The 25281-nt window shown below is 38.6% G+C and overlaps 1 protein-coding gene and 1 pseudogene across 3 annotated transcripts in view; one reads left to right on the plus strand and one right to left on the minus strand.

The window, feature by feature from the left end:
• Window positions 1-2639: 2639 nt before the first annotated feature.
• LOC144332962 (uncharacterized) lies at window positions 2640-21731 on the minus strand (annotated as a pseudogene). Its single transcript, XR_013401238.1, has 3 exons — window positions 21215-21731; window positions 4533-4797; window positions 2640-3758 (listed from the first exon to the last, which is right to left on the minus strand). The product of XR_013401238.1 is annotated as an uncharacterized LOC144332962 (transcript).
• Window positions 21732-21756: 25 nt separating this feature from the next.
• The window catches only part of TRHDE (thyrotropin releasing hormone degrading enzyme), a 425213-nt gene continuing 421688 nt past the window's right edge, over window positions 21757-25281 (plus strand). For both annotated transcript variants that reach the window (XM_015152258.3, XM_077954735.1), the window contains exon 1: window positions 21757-22956. In XM_015152258.3, coding sequence (XP_015007744.3) covers window positions 22046-22956 — 911 coding nt within the window. In that variant the 5' untranslated portion in view covers window positions 21757-22045. The remainder of the gene's footprint in view (window positions 22957-25281) is intronic.

The following is a 25281-nucleotide window of genomic DNA, read 5'->3' on the forward strand; positions in this document are numbered from 1 at the left end:
TCAATATAATTTACAGATGTATAATTTTTTAATTTTTACTGCATACTTTCTCTATTTGGAGCATAAGATGCTCAGATTATCTCAGTTCTCCACTGGAAAGCCACTTTTTGGTCTCTCTTATTTATTTAACTTTTTATTTTGAGATCAAGATAAATATGCAATTACAAGAAATAATACAGAAAGATTCTGTATATCCATCACCCAGTTTCTCCCAATGCTAATATCATCTTGCATAACTATAGTATAATATCACAACTGGAAAATTGACATTGATTACGATCCATTTACCTTATTCAAATTTTACCAGTTTTACATGCATTCATTTGAGTATGTATATATGTTTAATTCTATGCAATTTTATCACATGTGTAGATTCATGTGACTACCAACAGAGTCAAGATACAGAATAGTCCCATCACCATAAGGGTCCCTTATGCTGCCCTTATAAAACTGCACTCTTCCAGCCCTCTCACCCTTACAGTATATACCCCCTGAAAACCACTAATCATTTTCCCACTTCTGTAATTTTATCATTTAATAAATATTGCAGAAATTGAATCATACACTATATAACCTTTTGGAATTGGGGCTTTTAAAAATTTCATTCAGCACAATTCCCTGGAGATGCATCCAAGTTATTTTGTGTGTGAATAGCTCATTCCTTTTTATTGCTGAGTTCTACTTCATAGTAGATATAGATGCACCATAGTTTGTTTAACCATTCACCCATGGTAGGACATCTGAGATGGTTCCAATTTTTGGCTACTATGAAAAATGCTATTATGAACATTCATGTATAGGTTTTAGTGTAAACATAAATTTTTATTTCTCCAGGATAAATGCTGATGAGTAGAACTGCTGGGATGTATGGTAATTCCATGCTTTGTTTTTAGAATACTGTGAAAAGGTTTCCCAGTGTGGCTGTACCTCTTTACATTTTTTTACTAGCAATGCATGAGTGATTCGATTCCTTTACATCCTGGCCAATATTTGGTGGTGTTACTATTTTTTAAACTTTTTCACCATTCTGATTGGAACATAGTGATAGCTAATTGTTGCTTAATTCACATTTCCCTAATGGTTTATGAAGTTGAAATCTTTTTACATGCATTTTTTGCTATCTGTACATCCTCTTCAGTAACATGTTTGCTCATATCAATTTTCTAGTTGAATTATTTTGCTTTTACTACTGAGTATTGAAAATTCTTTATATTCTAGATACTAGTCCTTTGTCAGTTATGTGGCTTGCAAATATTTTCTTTCAGTCTGTACATTTTTTATCCTCTTAACAGTGCATTTTGCAGAACAGAAGTTTTTAATTTTAATGAGGTCTAATTTATCAACTTTTCCTTTAATGAATTATGCTTTTGATATCATCTAAGAATTACTTGTCTAGTCCTAGATCCTGAAGACTTTCTTCTATTGTTGTGAAATGTTTTATATTTTACATTTAAGTCTATTATCAATTTTGGATTAATTTTTGTATAAGATGTGAGGTTAAGGTTGATGTTCTCTTTTTCTTTTTGCCTATGGGTGCTCGCTGCTCCAGCACAACTTACTGCAAGGCTATCCTTCCTTCACTGAATTACTTTGGCACTTTTGTTACAAATTGATTGGAAAACAATCAGTTGGAAATACTTATATGGGACTATTTCAGTGTTTTCTATTCTGTTCCATTGATCTTTGTCCATGCCTTGGCAAATAGCACACAGTCTTGATTACTGTTACTGTATTATAAACCTTAATATCAGGTAGACTGATTCCTCTCACTTTATTCTTCTTTTTAGATTATCTTAGATATTTTAGGGTTTGTGCTTTTCATATAAATTTTAGAATAGTCTAGCCAATGCCTACTAAAAACTTCCTTGAATTTTGATAAGAATTGTCTTATACATACAGATTACTTTGAGGCAAACTGACATTTTTACTATGCTGTCTTCCAATTTGTGACTATAGTATGTCTCTCTGTTTATTTGTCATCACTGATTTCTTTCATCAATACTCAATACTGAGTTTATACCTCAGTATTTCATTTTCCTTGGGTTGATTGTAAATGTGTTTTAATTTTGGTTTTCATATGTTTATTGTTACTACAGTAATTCTCACATAATGCCATTGCTAGGTTCTTAGAAACTGTAATTTTAAGTGACGTGATGTATGGCAGGTCCTGAAATAATGTAGTTTTGCTCAACATCACTTTGTTATAACTTTGATGATGAAAAATTGGGTTTAGTTTTATGTTGTTTTGCTTAAAGTCAGTTTCCAAGAACCTATTGATGATATTAAGAGAGAGAGGACTTACTGTATATAGAAATGACATTGGTTTCCATCTTGATCTTATATCCTGTGATCTTGCTGAAATCACTTCTTAGGTTCTTGGAGTTTTATTGTTGTATAATCCATGGAATTTGCTAAATAGACAATCATGTCATCTGCACATAAGGACCATTTTAATTCTTCCTTTTGAAACTGTATGCTTTTTATTTTTTTTCTTTTTCTGTTTCCAACCTGCCCCCATTTCAGTGGCTAGAACTTCTAGTATTATGTTGAATAGGAGTGGTGAGAACTGAATCTTTGCCTTGTTCCGTATCTTAGAGAAAAGCATTCTGTCTTTCAGCATTAAGAATGACAGCTGTAGGTTTTTTTAAAAAATGAACTTTATTTTTTACAGCAAGTTTAGGCTCACAGAAAATTGAGTAGAAGGTACAGAAATTGCTCACATATCTCCTTTCCCCACACATGTATAGCTTCCCTCCTTATCAACATTCACCACCAGAGTGGTACATTTGTTATAATTGATGAAAATACTCAAGGTTTTTAAAGATACTCTTCATTAAGTTGAAGTAATTCCTATCTATTCCTAACTTGTTGAGAGTTTTTAATTACAAACGAATATTGGATTTTATCAAGTGCTTTCTCTGCATTAATTGATATAATCATCTTCTTTAGCCTGCCAATTCTTCCTCCTCATCCTGTTAATTTGGGGGCTTATGATGATGAGGTTTGCTATGAAAATTGAGTCTTGGTGGAAAACCAGGTGTCAGTCATGAAGTATTATAAATGAAATTCAAAGGAATGGATTCATAATATATAGTACAGGAATTCCCTACTGTACATTAAAATTGAGTGTCAGTCAGTAGAATTAAGTATGAATTCTTAATAAATAATAGTACAGAAAAGGATGCATGTATGTTGCATTCTGGAGCAAAGAGGAATGTATTGCCTAATGAGAAACAAAAGCCACTGTTTTCTAGGATTCACTGTGCCTTAAGCATAGTGACCTCATTTCAATAACGAGTACTGCATAATAATACTTCTTCAACTTTACAGGGACCTACAATCTATTAATTCTATCTCATTTCCACTATTTTTTACCTTCCACCCCTCTTATCCCTATTTTCCTTCAAATTCAGTTTTGATCATGGTCCATGTTTATAATTGTTCCCCTGCCAATATCCTTTATCTCCCTTGTCCCACTCTTCTCTGGTTGTAGTTGCTTGATCCTCAATCCTATTAAATCCACCTCTCCAGCTACTCCAGGCCTGCACACACATGCAAAAATTGGCTTTAGAGAAAGTTCAAATTTGTGACCACCAATATCATATGAGCATTTACGCCCAACAATCCTAAGGGCCAGCATTTTCATTATCTATGTTCTACTTACGCATCCCCTTGGATTAGTATATCCTTTTCATTTTTTCTCTTCAAACCTTTAACACCTTCTTCCTCATCTTCACTCAGCTGATTTTTGCTTCCCACTTTATTGAGAAAATAGAAACAATGGAAAAGAAAAGAATGTTCACAAACATCCACTACCACAGGTACCCATCTTCCTACTGGTTCCTACAGATGAATTGCCTGACCTCAAACAAAGATGCTTTTCTTCTAGAACCCATCCCCTCTCACCTGTTATAGGACAAGATTCCAACAAATCCCTTTCTTTCTTGCATCAAGATTTTCCCCATTAGTAGATCACTTCTATTAGCATACAAACATACTATAATTAACTCTCCCCCCATCCAAAAGTGATGTCCCTTTCTCTATCACTCTTTAAAGAAAAGCCCCTGGAAATACTTGTCTGTACTCTCCACGTACTACTGCTCTTTTTCCATTCACTCTTGAACCTTCTTCAGTTAGGTATTTTCCTCCAACACTCCAACACTGAGCCTGTTCATGTGAGGGTCACTAATGACTTGCACAATGCCAAAGATAATGATCACTTCTTGGACCACATATTCTTGACTATTCGCAATACTGACAGAAAAATCTTGATCTTCCCCTCAAATTTGCCCCTCCCTAAGCTTTTGCCATCTTAATAAATTGGGAAGTGGTTTCACCAATAACCAATCCCAAGAGAGGACTTCCACTCTGTGGAGGACAGCAGAGATTATCATCACTGCGTCAACCACAGGGAACAGGAGTCTGAACACTTCTGCCCACTGCGTCCTCGGCTGCAGTGTTACCAATTCCCTGAGTCTGAAACAGAACACACTCATATGCAACACATTTTATGCAGCAAGTTAATTACTTACAGATAAGCAGCAAGAAACAAAAGAAGCCTGTGATCCATTGTGAGTAGGTTCCCCAAGGTTTGAGAAAGCTGCCTTGAACAGATGGAGTCTTGATTGTGCTTGCTTCTGTTGCACCACAGCTGAGGAACCTGGAGAGGCAGCCTGCCACCACAGGGGTAGTGTGACTCAATGGATAAGCTTTGGAGGTGATCTTCCTTCCCAGGAGAGAGGAACAATCCCAGGGCTGTCCCAGGCAGTCCCTCTTTAACTTGAGATGTTACATTCCCTAGGAAGTACAGGAATAAGGTCCAGGCTGTTTCAGGCAGTTCCTCCTTATCTCAGGACATTGCATTCCCAGCACATTCTACAGTTATTCTTGGTAACTATAAATAAGAAAGGGGGAGAATTTGGTGGGTCCAGGGCCATTTGGGGAACTGTCCTGCGATAATGTCAACTTCATCCATCTAGCTGCTCAGATCAAACATCCTGGTATCAACCTTGAGGTTTCTCACCTACACGCCATGTATAATCCTTCAGCAAAACTCAATCACTTCTCATGACCCCTCTACTACCACCCTTATCCAAGCTACAATCATCTCTTGCATGGATTATTTCAATTACCCTCTTTTTTATCTTTCTCTGAATTTTCATCAAATCTACCAGAAGGACTTTTCTGAAATCTACAATAGGTCATGTAATTCCTCAGGTCAAAAGTTGACCATCCATCAACTTTCATGGCTCTTTCCAATTGAAAGTCAACATTTATCAGTTGCTTTCCATCATTTAGTAGAAGTCAAAGTACTTACAATAGCCTACAAAATGTTATCCAGTCTTGGCTCCCCATTATTTTTCCAACCCTACCTACTTTTCCTTTTTTCCTATCTTACTCCACTCTGGCCACCTAGACCTGCTTGCCATATCTCAGACACCAGCGACATTCCTGTATCAATTCCTTTGCTTTTGTTGTTCCCTCTTCCCCAGATATCAACATACCACTTCCTACAGATCCTTGTTCAAATTTGAGGGCTTCCCTAATTATCATATTTAGTATTGTAACCCTTCTTCCTGGGCCCAGCACTCCTTATCTCCTTGTTCTTCTCCCTATCTATTTTACTTCATTTTAAAAAAATTTGTCTGTCTCCCCTATTACAATGCAAATTCCACAAGATTAGTAGTTTTAATCTGTTTTGTTCACTATGCCAAAAACAGTACCTGGCACACAGTTGTTGCTTAATAAATATTTATTGAATAAATGAATGAATGAATGAATAGCAGAGATGACAACCTCCTTTGGACAAGTTTCCAAAGAGAAGCCTTGTGGTCTAATACTTGCATTAGTTACCATGTTGAAAAGAGATTGCTGTAAATTGGGGAACACATCTGAGCCCCTTCCTGTGGTACACAGAATATCTAAAGGAGAGCTGCAGTCCTGTGAGAGATGTGGAGAAGATCCTGGGCCAGAAGAACAGACCCAGGCTCTCATCAGCACAGAGATGAAGCTTACTGAGAATGGCTCCACTGGTGAAAGCAAACAGCACTCATACCAGCTATGCCTGAACATGGCATCATGTGAAATGACTAGTAAGTGCGGTATGCAGTTCTAGTTCCAATAGTTTTTTATTGTGGGAATCTCAGAGGGAATTATGACATTGGGAATCATTTTCATGAGGCCACAAATAGTGCTGCCAAGTGGCTTAATTTTTTAAATCATCTTTGTTGTAATTGTTGTCATCTTTATGATTATCCTTTCATAATTATTGGAGTGATTATGAGGAGAAAAGCACCAGGCTATCTAATACGGGTTGAACATCCTTAATCCAAAAATCTGAAATCCGACGCTCCAAAATCCAAGACTATTTGAATGCCAACATGATGCACTCCAGGTCACAAGTGTAAAATTCCACACCTGACTTTAGGTAATGGGTCACAGTCAAAACAGTCAAAACTTTGTTTCATGCACAAAACTATTAAAAAATTATATTAAATTACCTTCAGGCTATGGTGTTTAAAGGGCATATAAAACATAAATGAATTTTGTGTTTAGACTTGGGTCCCACACCTAAGATATCTCACTATGTATATGCAAATATTCCAGAATTTGAAATCCAAAACACTTCTTGACCCAAGCATTTAGAATAAGGGATTTTTGACATTTCCCAAGTTTCTGTGAGTTAGATTCAGGCAAGAGAGCTAAAATATCTCTCCCAATATAACTTGGGGTCATTGTTTCGCAGATGCTTTAGATGGATGAATATTGCTGGAGATTTTAGACAATCTGGTGGTTACTGTCTTCTTTCTACCTCCCCTTTTATTACTAAAGAATGGTAGTCAAGGTAATTTGAATTTAGATCTTCTAAAGTTCTTTCTCTTTTAATAACTTCACACATTCCTGACAAGTGCTGTTTAGAGTGGCAGACTGTTACAAAGCCCTGACTTAATGCAGAGGAAGATGGTTGAGAAAATAAAAAAGTTTAAAAAGGGGAACGTTTATACCCTGATTTTCTTTCATGTTTCAAGTGAGGAGTATACTTTAGATTATAGGGGCAAGAAAATTTGCTGGAGGTCCACTTCTCTTTAATAAATTTTAAGAACAGTTTAGATCTCTGTTCCAAAGAAGGGGAAAATAGTGATGAAGAGGAAGAGGGAGGAGAGACAGCTGGGTAGAAGATGAGGGTGCAGAAGGGTAAATGTGTAGTTATTCTTTTCTCTTATCTTACCAGATGCTACTTAACCTATTTGTCATGAGGATGAGCAGGATGAGGCAAACTACTTTATGTTCAGAATAGGTTCTTCCAGTAGGGTGAGTGCAGCTTCCAAAAATAAAGGAGAGTAGGAAGGAAGGTAAGAAAACGAAAGAAAATAAAAGATAAAAGTAGTGCAGAAGGTATTCTCAAAGTATCTTCTGCTGTGTTTAAAATGGGTACACAGGCTATGTGAAGGGAAAATGTGAATAAGCAAAGCTGGTACCTACAGGATGCCAGCAGAGTAGACAAATCCCAAACAGTAAAACCCGTTTTGAAAAAACTGGTTGGTTGACGTTATGTAATTGGTTCATCTTCTTTTCCATTTTATTGATACTGTCATTAATTTCCCATTAATGTTCCTTTCTTGGCTTGTATAACTTTAGAGTTGCAGTGAGAGCTTAAAAAAAGAATTAATAAGAATAAAGTTGGTTTTGTTTTATTTTTTCATTTTCAAATAATTTCAAACTTACAGAAAATCTGCATGAATGAATTTAATAAATTTGCATGAATAGTATTGTGGACTCCTGAATATACTTCTCCCAGAGACCCGATTCAAGTTTTGCCAGTTGTTCTCATAATGTCTTTATAGTAAAAAGGTCCAGTTCAGGAGAAGACATTACACTCCATTATCTGCCATGTCTCTCTACCTTCTGTTAGTCTGAATGAGTTCTCCAATCTCTAGTTGACTTTCATGACCTTGACATTTTTGAAGGTCAGTTATTCAATAGAAGTTCTCCGAATTTCTGTTGTCCGATGTTTCCTCTTGATTATAACCGGGTTATAAATTTTAGAGAAGTGACGTTGTGTTTTTCTCATTGCATTTGATTAAGTGACATATGATATTGATTTTTCCAATTACTGGGCGTGTTAACTTTGATCACTTCATCAGATAATGTCTGTTAGGTTTCTCCACTATAACATTAACTTTTTCTCCCTTTGTAATTAAACATTTTGTAGAAAGATACTTTGAAGCTCTGTAAAATTATGTTTCTCATCTCACTTTCATCCACTAATTTTAGCATTTATTGATGTCTTGCTTGAATTCCTTTTGTATTTATTACTTGGCATTCTAATTTAAGAAATAATCTCTTACCCAATCTCTTAACTGTTTATCTTCTTCCCATTTACCTATTTACTTATTATATAATTGTGGATTCATGGGTTCCTCTTTATGCAGTGGATTATAATCCCATTATTCTCATTACTTATTTTTATGCTTAAGTTTTTCCAGATTTGGTCAGTAGGAGCTCCTTCAAGGTGGCTCCTGGATTATTTGATCATGTTCTCATTGTTTTTCTGAGAACTTTCTTACCTTCTGACCCAACATGTTCAAAGCTCCTTATTCTTCCCTTGTTCTACTTTTAGAGTTTCAATAAACTCTTGTTTCTTACAGTGGAAAGATGCATTTAGAAATCAAGACCAGGCATTAAATTTGCTCAGTGCTGCTCAGGCATTGTTGCTCCCAGGTTCCTTCAATGGATACATACAGACAGACCCTTAAATCCATGTTTATTTACATGTCATATATACTTATATATCCACTCTTCCAACTGCAATCTAATACCACATCATTCACCTCAACTTTTCCTCTTTCCATGTTTGTACCTTCTCCAGCATTAGGAAAGTGGACTCCCTGTGAGGAGCCAAGCATCTGATTCTACCAGGTCTCTGCCCTGCTCAGCAGCCCTCCCTCCGTAGACCCTGACTCCCGTCAAACTGCCTTCATGCCCACTCCAGCTCCCAGTTTGTGTGGACCCTGACACTCACCGGCACCCTTTCAATGGAAAGAAAGAAAAGCAAGCATTGGCATCATTTTCTAACTGACCTTTCTGCATTGGCTGCCTATTTAGGCATCACGTAAACATAGTAGTGAATTGGTAGCAGTGTTCTTAAAACAGCCGAGTTATAGCATGTGAGTATTTTATTTATTCAAATTCAACTTAATTAAAATACTGAAAATATTGTAAGATGGCACATACTTTCTATGCACATCTATATATAAATGTTGCTGTATAGGAATGGATCTGCAAAATCATGGTTTAATGCGAAGTGTACACAGTTTAGGAATTTTTTTTTCAAGTGCAAATTTGACATTAGGTACTTCTTACCTTATATGCTGATTTCAAAATCTAACTCTTCTGTCAAGTATGACTCTATTGTACAGTCTAAATTGTTTCAACATTTAGTTGAATTATTTCTCCAGGAGAACCATCATTTGGTTTCCAACAAGGAAGCTGAGAGGATCACACACTGATTCTAGAACATATTATTTATTCAGGAAAAATGATGCAGTTCTTTTTGGTAGACAATCCTCTCTAAAATGTAGATTAATGCTCTGGTGACAAGTTTCTAGGCTAGAGTAGGGTCTTGGCTGTGGGACCAACTCCAATAGAGTGGCTCACTGGGAGCAACTGGACATGGGAGCAACAACACCTGAGCAGCAATGAGCAAATTCAGTGCACAGTCTTGATTTATAAATGCATTTTTCCACTATAAGAAATAAGAGTTTATTGAGACTCTAAAAGTAGAACAGGGGAGGAATAAAGTCATAGGAGGCCAAGCTGAAGAGCACCCTTATCAGGTATGCAACCAAAAGAGTGCTGGGCAAGGAAGAGGACACAAGCTTTAAATGAGAGAAGGGAGTAGTAAGGGCCAAGAAGCTGATGATAAATACGACCAAATGGAGCCTTCATTCATTCAAAATATGCATATGAAGAACAGTATGTCTCAGAATCTTTGCTTGCTCTGTGGATACAGAAATGAACATATGTGTTTCCTGCCCTCTAAGAAACTTTCATTCTAGTAGAAGAGAATCATGCCAATAGTTACAAGGTATCTCAAGAGTCTTGCTACAGTCTTTAGATTTGTGAATTTTGACAGCCGTTGGTAAATTACTCTCCATAAGGCTTATACCAAGTTATAGAGTTGGAAGTCATTACTAGACACTACTTTTTACAGCCCTTTCACACAGTATTTTATGTATTTGAAAGGTACAGTTTAAGAAAGATTTAGATTAAAATTTTAGATATTTCCCCTCCCCCGCCTTTCTTTCCTCTTCTTGAGATGTTAAGTAAGTATGAAGGAAGTAGATAATGATTTTCTGAGAAAAAGTCAAAGTGCTTACTAGTTTTATTTTCCCAGATCTTGATGGTACTGGACTGGACTCCAAAGGGTATAGAAAATTATCTTTCAGTTAAAGCACTAACTTTCATTTAGTGTTCATCAACTACACAATTTTAGAACAGCTTTTGAGTAAATGAACGTTATTAAGTTTAGTGTAAAGTTGTCTGGACTTTACAAAACCAGGCAGTCATAACAAACTTTTCTGCAGGTGGAAATGTGGCTGGCAGCGACATATTTTGAGGATTTAAATAAATGATAAATTACTCTTGGTGATTATAAATAATAAGCAATGCTATCTGTGATATTTACCTACTGCAGAAGTTTGGCTTTTGAAAATGGAATTCAGCTCCTTTCCCTTTACTTTTAGATATTTATTGTTCATTAGTGAGCTCTCTTTTATAGCTGCTAGTGGACCTTCTTTTGCTGCTGACATGCTTTCAGTTCCATAGAGTTTGTGGGCAAAACGGTATTAGAAAAGCAAGTAAATCATCCTGATGTTCTATATATTACCTTGGCAAATAATTCTTTGGGCAAGAGCTCTAGACTAATAAATGAGAGCATGTGGATAATTTGGAATTGTTTCTTTTTTAGAATCAATAGCCTGGGAATTGAAAAATTCAAAGTGCTCTTCCATGGCATTATTGTTTGAATTAATTTTTTACAAAACAATTTCAGTTCATTTGGAACTGACTCTGTCTCTCTTCAATTTGCACTCCCAAGAAAGAACTGAAGAACGTTGAACTTTGGAAAAAATTTAATAAAGTCAGTTCACAATAGAACACCAGAAGATAAAGTTCCTCAGGCCTAATTCTTTTAGAATTGTGGGAACAGACAGGAGGTGAAGATCAGCAGCTGTCCATCCATCTACAGAGCAGAAGCTCCCCTCTCAGGCTGGCAGTAGCAGGCAAAGACTGGTGAAGTGAGACTGAGGTCAAGACTACAATTCGTTCTCTTGTTTTAATGCAATTTCAACTAGCTAATATGTACAAGGTGTTTCAGGAGCATTAACATTTTGAGCCTTAGGCAATCAGATCTGAAGGCTCATTCTGTTTGATTCATAATGTGGATTATATTTTATAATGTTGCTAAGACTTGATTATTTGCACATCCTAGAGGGTATAGCTCCTGCTCTGAACATTTAAAAGGAAACTGCTATAGAACATTGAACATTAAACAGAAATCTACTATAGGTAAATCTCATAGAAATAGAAAAAGTCTATAAGCCTAGTGTTAGAATTAAATATTTGGATGATTATCACATCAGCAGTTTAATTTGACTATCTTGGTAACCACTGAAAATGAAGAAGTGGCACAAAGAGCTACTGGTGCATTTTATAACACTGCAGGTTAGCATAGTGATAACACTTTTGTTCAGACTATATAGAAACATGAACATTTGTCTCTCATCTACTTGCAACTACATCTTTACAGATAGATATAAAGACATATATACACCCAAATAAGACACAATGATCACAGGAAGTGTTTGTAAACATTAATGTTAACTTGTAGACGTACCTTGATTTGAAACAAATCCTTTACTTTAAATAGCTTTGATTTTCTGTCTAGAAGATGAAAGAGAACATTAATAGCCATCACATATGAAGTTTACCTAGTTGAATGTTAGCGCTTCTAAAAATGAATCAGTATTCATTACTTTTCCACATTGAAAGATTAAATGAATAAATAATTTCTTGAAACTGAAAATGAAATTCTCAGAAATATCAAGAAAATCTTTAGTGTGGTCTCATTTTAAGAAAAATAAAAGAGAGATCATAAAAACCATATTATATTAAAAAGGCTATTGTTATATAATGTAACCCAATTAATTAGGATCTGCTTAATTTGAAACATGTATCAGAGTAAAGGTAAAATGTGTTTTGCTTCTGGTAACTTGTTTAAAAAACCCCATGTAGTTAACAAGAATAAAAATGAGAAGAGGATAAAATTTATCCCAGGAATTGTGTGCTGAGGTATCACGTATTTATACATAGTTCAGTCCCCATTCCCCCCAAAACTGTATGTGTTCAAGAGGCTTTCTGGAGGGTCTTATGCAGAAGTATGTTCAACTTAAACTGAAGGAAGACATACTCTCACTATCAAAGCTAAAGTTGAAGCATGGGGGTGGGGGAATGGTCAAAACTTTTTCACGGTCTCCAGGTTAAAAAACACACTTTCTCTAGTGTGTGTGCATGTTTTTTTTGTTTTTGTTTTTGTTTTTTGGTTCAACGCTAAAAACAGGACTTGTTCAGTGACAGCCACATAAAGGTTAAATGGAGGATTATAGATTAAATGTTACCATTCTAGTGTATCTTTTAATTTGCTCCTATACCAAATCCATAGGAAACTGTATATATATGTCAGAATGTCATGGACAGATTGATGCATCAATGGGTATAACAATTAAAATGCATTTTCTGAATTGGAAAGTGTAATACATTGCTTTTAGACACAAAGCATAGTATTCGCTCATTAAGAATAACTAGGGAGTTAAATTCTAGGGTTTCTGCAGTCTTACTCGTGGTATTTGACTGTCTTGGTTCTATAATCGGATTTTAGCAAGCCTATAAAAATACTTAAATTTTTTTTTTTGTTGGTGGTGTGCTTCCAGCATAGATAATGGATAGCTTATGACATTCAGGTTATAGGTCAAATCTGAGGCCTTATTGCACATCCGGGGAAAATTACTTTTTGAGTAACATATAGTACAACCTTCAACTCTTAATAGGGCAGGAGGAGTTCAGATACAAACACTTACACATTCAAAGTGACCAGATTACATATGATTTCTACTTGTTCTGAAATGACTCCCTAAATGCAATTTAAAAATTTATTTCTCCACCACAACACACAAAAATGTAGCAATAAATTCTAACATGTTCAGGTGAAACCATTCCTTTTCACTTGGCTATTCAAAAGATTATTATAACATGTCTAATACATGAAGAAGGTTTGGGAACCTGTAACACATTTCCTGTGTGTCCCAATTAAAAAAGACATTTCAACACACTATACTGACTTTTCCTTATTCCCTTGTAAGTGCAACATAATTAAAAAACAAACTGAGTAAGGTAACTCAATGCAAATTCAATCTGATGTTAGAAGTAAGCTGCATATGAGACTAAATCAGATACAGGAGCTTTTTCTAAAACAGGACTAAACAGTGTTTCAAATCACCTAGAATCAATTATCATGGGACACTTGTAGAAATGATGATACTGAGTTAAAAAACATTTTTCTTATGAAAAAATCACAAGTCAGAGCTTGCCACTTATGTTATGCAAGATAAGTTTGATGATCTTGTAAATGAATATCGATTTCTGTGCAGATTCCAATATTTCTAATCTATGAGAAACTGTTCTGGGGTTCAAAATGGCCAACTTCAGAATCTTCTTGTGAAGTGGTTGCTTCTTTGAGAAAACAAACAAAATTGCCTCACATATGAATTGTATCACATTTCTTTGTAAGTCTAACTTTAATACAAGCACAGTTAAAAACCTAAAAACCCTCCAAACCCTACATATGTATTGTTACTGGCTGACCCACAAGGTGGCACCAAAGAGAAAAGTGACAAAAGTGAAGATCACAGGCAAGTTAGATATTACATCAATTCTATTATGAGAATTAAATTTATTTCATAAAGTGATACCAAATTTTAATATGCTGATAACCCAAAACAGTCATCTTTAGGTTCATTGTTTTTTTTTTTTTTTTAATAGAGACTGTTCTAGATCCAAAAGTTTCATTCCATCAAGCAGCTGGCTATTTTCAAGAATTAGTAATTGAACTTTTTGTGTAGTTATTTTGTAGGAAAGTTATATCTCTTTCCAGATACAGATTCCATGATTATTATTTGGTTATAAACTCTGTTTCTCTTTTATCTTTTGTATAGTGCCTAGTGCTTAATGTTGTTAATATAAATGTAAAAGAAAAGACCCAACATATTTAACTTTATAATACAAAGCATACTCACATATTTAGATTTAGTATTTGTAATTATAGCATACAAATAATTTTTTTAATGACCAAGAAAAAGCCATTTTAGCCAAAGTCTAATTGTTTGAACTTCAGGACTAATTCTTGGATCCCCAAGAATTACATTTTTCACCTAACTTTCAAGGCACCTGGAGAGTAACTTCAGAGCCTATATAGGGATGTGAATGGGACAATATACTCTCAGGAAAACATGTACAGAGAAAGAAAAAATGATATGATGCTGGTGTAGCCTTGGTGTGTAACCCTGAAATTAAAGAGGTTTCTTATAGCGTCATGAAGGATTCTTATAGTGTCATGTGGTGGAAGAAACTGGTAGTTTTCTAGCAAACATCTCTGAATATAAGCAACGAAAAGGCATGGATCCCCCCTCCCCCCAAAGAAGAGCTATTTTTCAGTTCACGATTAAGAAAATATATTATTTATGTACAGATCTAGTACCTGAAGAAAAAAATCAGAATACATCTTTTTTCCGTAGTTTGAAAGTAGGAATTCAGTGAGGTTTTAAAATAAAACAATTGTAATTATTGTTGTATATTTGCTATATATACACATATTGTGATCTATTCTCTAACAGAAGGGGTGTTTCTCATGTTAACATGACTGTATCTTTGACCAGAATCCTCACTTAGCAAAACTATATATATTTTATATTATGTTATATATCATTAAAAATAAGAAAACACTGTAGTTCAAAATTAGGTTTTAAATTTTACATACGGCCGGGCGCGGTGGCTCAAGCCTGTAATCCCAGCACTTTGGGAGGCCGAGACGGGCGGATCACTAGGTCAGGAGATCGAGACCATCCTGGCGAACACGGTGAAACCCCGTCTCTACTAAAAAATACAAAAAAAACTAGCCGGGCGAGGCGGCGGGCGCCTGTAGTCCCAGCTACTCGGGAGGCTGAGGCAGGAGAATGGCGTAAACCTGGGGGGCGGAGCTTGCAGTGAGCTGAGATCCGGCCACTGCACTCCAGCCCGGGCGACAGAGCCAGACTCCGTCTCAAAAAAAAAAAAAATAAAAAAAAAATAAATAAATTTTACATACAGCTATATGACCTCAATACTAGTGATATTTCATTATCTAAAAGAAAAATTTCACCATATTTCTTCCAATGTGTCTTCATCAACCCATTTATAATAATCACTTGTTACTCAGATTCAAGAAAATACTGTAATTACCTCATTTAAACAGCTATATTGATAAACATGTATGTAGTAAGCAGAATCTATCTGTAGTAAGCAAAGTTTTTAAATGATAAACAATATTTTATTATTAAATGAAAGAATGGGAAATAAATGATTGGAAGACAGAAAAAAGTACGTGGACTAGAAGATACATGTGGATGAAATAAAGCAGGAGATGTCTTTACGTGACTTTACATTAATATTTGTCTATTGTGCCTTTCAAGCAGATACTTTTCATGGTTTGAAATAGGTGAGGCACCATTCAAATTATGTAAATTTGTGCTGTCAAATAAGCCTGGGTTAAATATATATTTTTGGATTCATTGAAGAGGTAAGATTCCTAAAGCATGTAAACTGCTTATTCTGCAGTATGAAAATAAGCTATAGTCAACTCTTTCAATTACTTAGTTCTCAATCCAGGAGTAATAATGTTGTCGAGTTTTCTTTTTATCATTATCTTACAAAATTATAATTATTTATCTGTTCAGGGTCATACTAGATTATTCTCTATTCGTTTATTCAACAAACACATAGCACTTATCATGTACTAGGCACTGTCCTCTCCAAGGAGAGTATAGACCAGGCATGTTTGCTTCAGTGATACATCACTAGCATAGTGCCTGGCACTGACTTCATAATTTATGTAGCAAGTATTCATTATGCAATTGGATAGTTCATATTTGGCTTATCTTTCAGGAAGGAGTATGACATAAAGGTTAAGTGTAAAGGTAATGAAATGACCTGCTGGCTTTGAGTTCCAGCTCTGCCATCTACTAATTCAATGACTCTGGCCAAGATATTTAATCTTTTTTAGCCTCAGTTTCCTGATTTGTCAAGTGGAAGAAATAATAGCATTGACCTGAAGGCAGTGATTTTCATGATTACATAAGACAGCATAAAATGCTTACACAAATACTTGGCACAAGTTAAGCCCTTGAAAAATCTTAGTGATTATTATTATTTTCATTAATTCTTCCTGCCATATTTATCTGGAAATGTGGATGTGAGCAATTTAAGTTCATGGTAGTAATTATAGGAGTATATTCACTATTTCAATTTCTTGAGTGACTAGACAAATTAACTAGTTCAATGGAAACATTTCCGGAACAATACTTAATTTCTATTGTTTGTAGACTTTGGTCTATATTATGCTTGCATGTTTCATGAACAAATTGTAAACATTTCCATGATATATACTTTGCCTTTTTATAGAGCTTTCTTATAGAAGTCATAAACCAAAGAGTCTAGAGTGAATGCTAAAGCGTTTTAACCTAGCATTAGAGCCCCTCAAATAATGATATAACTTTCTTGAGATACTAATTCTCTCTTTGGATATAACATGTAATGCTAAAATTGGAAATGACACTTGAATTATTTGGTCACTCTTTTCCTTACATTTGCTCTCTAGAGATATCCATTTTATGCTGTGAGGCTTGTTCTAGCTTGGTATAAACATACTCGGGAGACTTTTCTGGGACTAATAACACATAGTATTCTATTAATAGGTTAGGAAATATTTCTGTTAAAAACAACTTCAAGTACGAGGCTGCAATGAGCTCTTATCACACCATTGCACTCCAGCCTGGGCGACAGAGTGAGACCTAATCTCTAAAATAAATCCAATAAAAAGTAAAAATAAAAAATGAAAAAAGATAAAAACAAATTCATGGTTTCACAGGTTTTTATGAGGTAAAAAGATATAATCAAATTTAGATGTAAATTCCATTTAGATTAATCCTTTCAAATAACAAGTCAGACAATTAACAGTTAAATGAAGGTGTTAATTGTTGTGACAAACTACAGAAATCATGAAATTTCACTATCTCAATTATAGTTAATTTTAAATAATTCTTTCCTCATCTTCAAGATCTTGAGGAATGTTCTGTCTGGAAGGGTAGTTCTTATATGAAACCCCACAATATCAAGTGGGTCAAATGTTATAAAATTTTGAAAGTTTGCAATATAAAAATATTAATAAACTTTGCAGTAATGTTAATTGCTCTAAATTAAACATTTCATCAAATGATCAGTTTCAAATTTCAAACTGCTGTTTTGCTATTGCCACATGGCGGCACCACTTCAGCTGCTAAACAGAAACTTCACCATTCTTTTTTCATATTGGTTTCCAGTTGAGGGAGGTCTTCAGAAACATATCCCTCTCATATGATACATCAGCCTAGTTTTGACTGCCAGAATAGTAAGATTTGTTTGTTTCCCCTGTACTTTTTCTAGTACAGTGTGCTTTTATTAAATTTATTTACCCATTAAAGTTTTAGTTTTTAATTGAATTATTTTTTTGCTTCTCATGAAGATTAATTAAATATTTTTTGAGAACATAAAGAGGGTAGTATATTAGCTTCTGTATATTTTTCACAGAAGTCCAGAGCAGAAAGATACCCCCAAATCTAACTCCTTTACATTAACACATTGAGAAATTGAGTCCATTAAGTAACTGGGTTAGGACAATGGAGGAAGATGAAGGTGATCAGGATCTAGCTCTTTCTCCCGAGCCAAGCTGTTTTTGGACATGAGGTTTTACTCACATGTGAAGAGACTGAGTACCCAAGGACACCTAACTATGTGCTTCTATATACCACCCAGTGTGAAAAGAAAAGAAAAAAAGGCAGTTAAATTATAAACAATCAAAGAGTAAGATCCTGAAGCCAATACATTCACTGAAGATAGTTCATTTTGATCATTTCAGGACCAAGGTGTAGATTTTATTAAAAACAACTTCTGTTTGGCCTCCTGTATATTAAATATTCAGATAATTTTTACTTTTACAAACCCCTGAATCAAATATGGCCACATCATGACTTTAGTGATATTTATTAGCTAAATAAAGTAATCATGAAATTCTCCTAACAAATAAACATGTTTCTGAGAGAAGCATCAGGTACTTTGGGAAGTTTAATTTCCTTGTTTACAGCACCACATGGCTCTAGTATTGGCAAAATCAAACCTATCTCGAATCTAGTGACCTATAACACTGAAAACAACTTTAAAAAGGAATATTAGTAAATTATATCTTTAATATTTTTCTGAGGTACACACTCTGAAATTTCACCCCTCCACTTTTGCTTTGAAGGTAGAATGAACATTCTGTAGAAAAATAATATTTAAAAATTATTTTACTAAAGTGCTTGCTTCTTTGGGAAAGTGTGCTATATACTTTCAGAAATTAAAAAAAAGAAAATTCACTGAAAACCTTTGTAACACTGATATGAAAGGAGGAAATATTTACCTATTTGATCCTGATAGTAAGTTTTATTATGCAAAGTTACATTTAAGGGGAATCCATGAGCTAGTAAGAAATATTTGAGACTTTCCTTGTAGTAATTTTCAGAAGTACATACACACATTGATAAAATACAAAGAAGAATAGATGCAGGTAAAGAGAGGAAAGAGATAACAGACTGAGACCATGAGTGAGGGAAAGGGGAAAGATGAAGAGAACTGGGTTAAAGGGTACAAACATACAGGAAGACAGAAGGAATCTAGCTGTTCAATGTTTGACAGCAGAATAGGGTAACCATACCTTGCAAAAATGCATTATACTCAGGTGATGGACACCTTAAATACCCCGACTTGATCACTACACATTATGTGCATGTAACAAAATTTCTCATGTATCCCACAAATTTGTACACATTTTCAAAAAAGGACAAACAGAAAAAGCCTTCTTTGAATCTTTTCTTGACTAATGTTTTAGAAAGAGAAAGTCTTAAAGATCCCTTAGTGGGTAACTTCTTCCTTTAGGCAGTGGTTCTTAGACTCCCGGGGAGGATTCCAGAAGCCTCTGATAAACAAATGCACTAAATCCATGGATATTGGATCAGTAATACTGAATTACCAGTTTAAAACCCTAAAGTCAGAGAAGTCTGGTGACCTGCTGAGGATCTCAGGGCTCCTCTTACTTGCTTGCACTATAGTTCCTGATTCTGTGAAAACAAACCAAGGAACCCCAACTCTTCAACTCTTAAAATGCATATAGCCAGATGCATATGGACAGCAAGAGCACAGGCATTTAAAAACAGAGCAGAAAAAAGTAACTTGAACAGAATGTGGCATTTCCCTTGGTCTGTTGCTAACGGCCCACATACAACATGCTTAAAAAATCCCACCCTGGCACTTATTTTCATCATCATTTAAAAATGATTCAAATGGACATTTAGAATGCATGGCATTAAGCATGTATCCCATCTGGGGATAAATGAAAAAGGGCTTCCTCGAGCAGGGCTGTGTTTTTAGAGGTTATCAGGCTAAGGTTAATGTGTAATCGGTCTCTTTGGTCAAGCTTTTAAAGGCAAACACAATATTTTAATTGCCTATTTTCAGTACTCCAAAGCCAGAAGCATTAACTGTTTCTTTTTGTAAGAAAATAGCTATAGACATGATTTGTAAAATGCCTTCAAGATTTGAAGACATGAAAGAAACATGTAAAAAGGAATTACCTCATTTTCTTTCTATTATTCACTTTTTAAATTAACCCATAAGCCAATCACACTTTGTTTTATTAAACACTGGAGACTCCTGCTTCTTAGCTGTCACCTTTGGGGTGGCTGTTTTCTGAATATTGTTCCAATTAGAGTTCTTCACACAAATTCTGAGGGTTGGATATCCTACATATTTATACATACTCTGCACTATAATTTTAAACTCCAATATACTCAGACAAGAGTCCATAACCAGCCAATGGGCTATGAACCTATTTTGATGCTGCCTGCTGTCAGCAAACTGTCTATTGATAACTATCCTAACAAAGTTTAAACAATGTTCATGGTAACACTGGAAAGCTGCAAGAAAGTAATTATGGCTAGGTGAAATGAAAAACTGACCAATCATGGAATGTATTCGTTTACTGTTCTACTAAGCTCATAGCCCAGCTTTTCTCAGTCTCAAGCTTTTGGTCCTGAATGTTACACTGTAGGCATTGTGTTTTAATCATTTCCCCAATCTAAAGATGGAAATTATCCTATGGGGAAAACATCACCTTGCTTTGGCCTTTACTTCCGGAGGATTTTAATGCTTCATTGCTAAGCATTATTTTAGTACTGCACACCTGGACACATCGCACAGTATAATGTAATGTATGCAGTCAGGTTTTGGAGAATTTATGTCAATTTACATACAATCCTCCAAATCCTCTGGCGAGCTTGATGTGAAATCTGACACAGCCACATCTCCCTAGCAGGATCTTCTTTTGCTCTCTATGCTAATAGCCAAAGGCTCCTAGGATCTCTCCGTGGAGCGCGGTGGGGCTAAGGAGTCAGGAAGAGGGGTGACTGTGGGGCTTGTTGCGCTAAAGATTTACAATGTACTTCTTGCAGGCGGCTCAGCAACCCCCTCTGTGGCTGTGGGTGTCTGGTGTGACAGAGCGGAGAAAAGCTCTCTAATCTCCCAGTGCCTGCCTCTGCCGCTCAGTCGCTCCCCTCCCTCCCGCCTTTCCTGCCTCCTCGCGCGCGCTCTCTCTCTCCTTTGCCTTTCTCGGGGAGTTTCAGTCCCTCAATGCAGCTGGAGTAGCCCTGGCAATCTAAACCCGGAGCCCGTGTATATACACACACGCACACACGCGCACACACATGCACACGCGCTCGCACATACGCACTTCGGCTCTCCCCCTGGGGATATGGAGCAAACCCAGAGCTTCATCTACCTGAAGGGGATGGCCCGGCCGGACACTTCTTTCTCACTTGTCATCTCCGGAGGGCAGAGCAAGACTGGAATGAGGCAGGCTCGCTGTCGGGTCTGCAACCTCCTGCTGTTTGCCGCCACCGCCGCTTAAAGTGCCCAGGGTGGAGAAGGCTTTTCCAGGACAGATCTCCGCCGTAGCTTCGCGGCCCTAGGACTTCCTCCTGCTGGTTCACTCTAGTCTCTCCCACCTCGGCCATCCTTTCCTCTCCAGCTGCAGGGTGTATGGCTCGGGTGCCTCCAGTGCTGTGGCCGCCGTCACTGCCGCTGAGAGCACATTCCACCCAGAGGACTGAACGCCGCCGCTGGAGTTGGGGGAGAAAGCGGAAGCCCTAACTTCCCTCTCTACACCCTCGCTCTTCCCACAGCTCCCGTCCTTCTCCCCAGGACCGGTTGGAAGGCTCCCGCGGAAAGCGAGGCGAGAGCGCGGCGCAGGGGAGGGAGAGCCGGGAGCCGCAGGCGCGCAGGGGCGGGGGCAGCATGTGCCCCGGCGCAGGGTGCTCGCCCGAGAAGTAGCGCGCGCTGGGCAAGCAAGACGCTTTCCAAGTTAGGCGCGTCCCAGAGCTCGCAGCCCGGCGCCTCGGCAGCCAGTGTCCGGAGTGAGGCGGGGCTGATGGGGGTCGCGAAAGCTGCCGTCGCTTGTGGCCAGAACCCGTCTTAAAAGAACCCGGGCCAGCATCCCCAGTAGCGCGCCCTCGGCCCGCGTGCGCTCTCCGATGCCTGCTCTGGCGGTGGCCCGCGCGGCCCGCCCGCGGGGGGTGCCGGAGGGGGCGGGGGAGGAGGAGGAGGCGGTGTGATGGCCCTGGACGGCGAGCTGGGGGAGCAAGAGGAGGAGAAGAAAAAGAAGAAGAAGAAAAAGAAGAGGAAGAAGAAGAAGGAGGAGGAGGAGGAGGGGGCCGAGAAGAGCAGCTCACCCTTCGCGGCCAGGATGGGGGAAGACGACGCCGCGCTTCGCGCTGGCGGCAGGGGGCTCTCCGACCCGTGGGCAGACTCAGTGGGAGTGCGACCCCGCACCACGGAGCGCCACATCGCGGTACACAAGCGGCTTGTGCTAGCCTTCGCCGTGTCCCTCGTGGCACTGCTCGCGGTCACCATGCTTGCCGTGCTGCTCAGCCTGCGCTTCGACGAGTGCGGGGCGAGTGCCACGCCAGGCGCCGAAGGTGGCCCCGCAGGCTTTCCGGAGCGCGGCGGCAACGGGAGCCTCCCCGGATCGGCCCGGCGCAACCACCACGCGGGCGGGGACTCCTTGCAGCCTGAGGCGGGTGGGGTGGCCAGTCCGGGGACCCCGTCGGCCCAGCAGCCGTCGGAGGAGGAGCGGGAGCCGTGGCAGCCGTGGACGCAGCTGCGCCTGTCGGGCCACCTGAAGCCGCTGCACTACAATCTGATGCTCACCGCCTTCATGGAGAACTTCACCTTCTCCGGGGAGGTCAACGTGGAGATCGCGTGCCGGAACGCCACCCGCTACGTAGTGCTGCACGCTTCCCGAGTGGCGGTGGAGAAAGTGCAGCTGGCTGAGGACAGGGCGTTTGGGGCTGTCCCTGTGGCCGGTTTTTTCCTCTACCCGCAAACCCAGGTCTTAGTGGTGGTGCTGAATAGGACACTGGACGCGCAGAGGAATTACAATCTGAAGATTATCTACAACGCGCTCATCGAGAATGAGCTCCTGGGCTTCTTCCGCAGCTCCTATGTGCTCCACGGGGAGAGAAGGTATGGAGGGAGGCGGTGCCCCGCGCCGCCCCACCCCGCCGCGCGGCTCGAACCTCTGGGCGGCCTGCGACCCCGGGGACCCAGCTGGCTTCCAATACTCGGGAAGCCAGGGGTGGGGGAAGGAAACGAAAGCGGGGTAGGGCAGTCAGAACCCCGGGGTCTCCCAGATGCCTTGAGGTCTCACTGCAGCCAACTCCGCAAACTGACTCGCCGGTGCCAAAAGATGAATGCCGCCCCCTCCTCTAGTCAGGACCTCTCCTCTTCCTGTCAAAGTTCCTTAGCCATTGAAACGCAGGGCCCTTTTTCTGAAGGGTAACTGGTAATCTGAGCGATGCCAGAGTGACATGAAAAGCTTGCCAAGTTACTGTCGAGGGAAAATACGTGGCGCTGAAGGCCAAGACAACAGCGCATCCAGGTTAGCTTGTCAAGGCAGGTCAGGGACACACCGTTCTCCACCCCCGCCCTCACATGCCCATCTCCCCTGCCTATTAGTAGTCCCCTGCCAGGTGCAGAGCAGAGGATGGGCTTTGGCTGAGTAAACTTTCCCCAAACTTCAAGTTGAGTTTCGGAGTGAAAATAGTGGTTTTCAGAGATAGGCTGAGAGGACCGGGACGGGGGTGGAGGTTGCCAAGGTCAGAGCCAGCGATAAGTGGCCTCGCGGGCGCTGCCAGCTTTGTGCTGAGGCAGGGCGACTCAAGTTGTTTGTTCATGAGTTGCTGCCTCTGGAGATGATTCCAGTGGTCAAGGGTGGGAAAGCTAGTAGTCAGTTTCAAATGCCTTGTTACTATCTTTGGCGCGTTTCACATTTGGGTACTTTGGTATTTTTATTAAAAAAAAAAAATCTGAAAGTCCGTGGAGCTTTTCACCACTTGTGTAGAGCTCAGACTTCATAATGCAATAGAACCGAGTTCGAATCTCTGCTGTTCGTCCAACTGTGGTGAAGGTTTGAAGAAGGTAATTAACCTTCTCCTTTTCTAGTGCTTATTGCACACCCATGTACTCAATCCGACAAGAACCCTATGAGGTAGACGCTATTATCAGCATTCCCTATTTTATGGGCGGGGAAATGGAGGCACAGGTGGGTCACATAGCTTGACCAAGATCACCAAGAGTGAGCAAAGTACGGATTTAGACCCAGGGAGTTTGGCTCTTGAGCCTAGACTTTTAATTCTAACTTGGGGATACCAATAATAATATTCTGCTTGTAGGATTGGTGTAGACGTCTGTGAGTGAATGCATTACAAAGTACTTACCCCTGTGCCTGGCACATAGAGTATCCACCATAAATGCTAGCTCTCATGAGTGTCTTGTGGCAGTAAGCTCTCAGGTATATTGTTGAATGAATAAGTGATTCTTGTTCTTTGCTCTAACTCCCTCATTGCTAAAATAACTTCGATTAATTAAATGACTATAGGGCAGATGAACAACCAAAGTGAGCTTAAAAATTAAACCAAGAACTTTAGAAGAGGAGGCAGGTTGCAGATCAGTAATGAGGCAGAGCCTCTCCTTTTCTCAGGTGATTCTCACAACAGCAGAAAATGGGCTCAGGGAAGCCCAGGGCCCTGGAGGTGAGCAGGCTTGTCAGTGGAGAGCTAGGACTTGAACTTTGGTTCTCTAATCCCTGGACCAGACACAGCTTATGGTGTTTGGAAACTCTCAGAAGAAGTTATTGTGTAAGAGGCTGGGGAAATTGCAATGTGTTGTGAAAGTAAACAAAAGTTTTATTATTTATAGAGTTCTATGAAGTAACCTCCTATAAATAAAATGCCCAATGCTTTAGTAGTTGTATGATAGTTAAAACCTCCTGTAAGTGAATGTATAAATTATTCACTGTCTTACTCCTGACATCAGATATGGATAATTTAAACCCCCTTCTACCACTTCCTCCGACACGTTCTAAAGAATACAGATTAAAAATATTTTTTAAACCCAGAATTATATCAAATTTGGGGGAAAGGCATAGAAAACAAATTTGCATACTATGTTTAGGAACAAGCTTGTTATGTCAAAATGTCAATAGTGGGAGTTGCATATCATTACTGACACATCTTGCTGTGGTGAAATGAATGCTTTCGACAAATCCTGTTTTTTGAGCCATGCCAAAATATGTTTGGCAGAACTGAGCTTGTTTTGGTCAATGCTTTCAAATTAACAGGACTCTTAAAAAGACCAGATGTTTCTGCTTGACCCGTAACTGATTTCTTGTAACCCTAGTGCATATTTATATTCAAACTCTATCTTGCAGTTTTCCTCAAAGAAGTAAATAACTTGGTTGGAAGTTTAACCTAGTTCACATATAGTTAAACTCATCATCCCAATAGAAAT

Source organism: Macaca mulatta, chromosome 11 (genome assembly GCF_049350105.2).
Source record: "Macaca mulatta isolate MMU2019108-1 chromosome 11, T2T-MMU8v2.0, whole genome shotgun sequence".
Lineage (NCBI taxonomy): Eukaryota > Metazoa > Chordata > Mammalia > Primates > Cercopithecidae > Macaca > Macaca mulatta.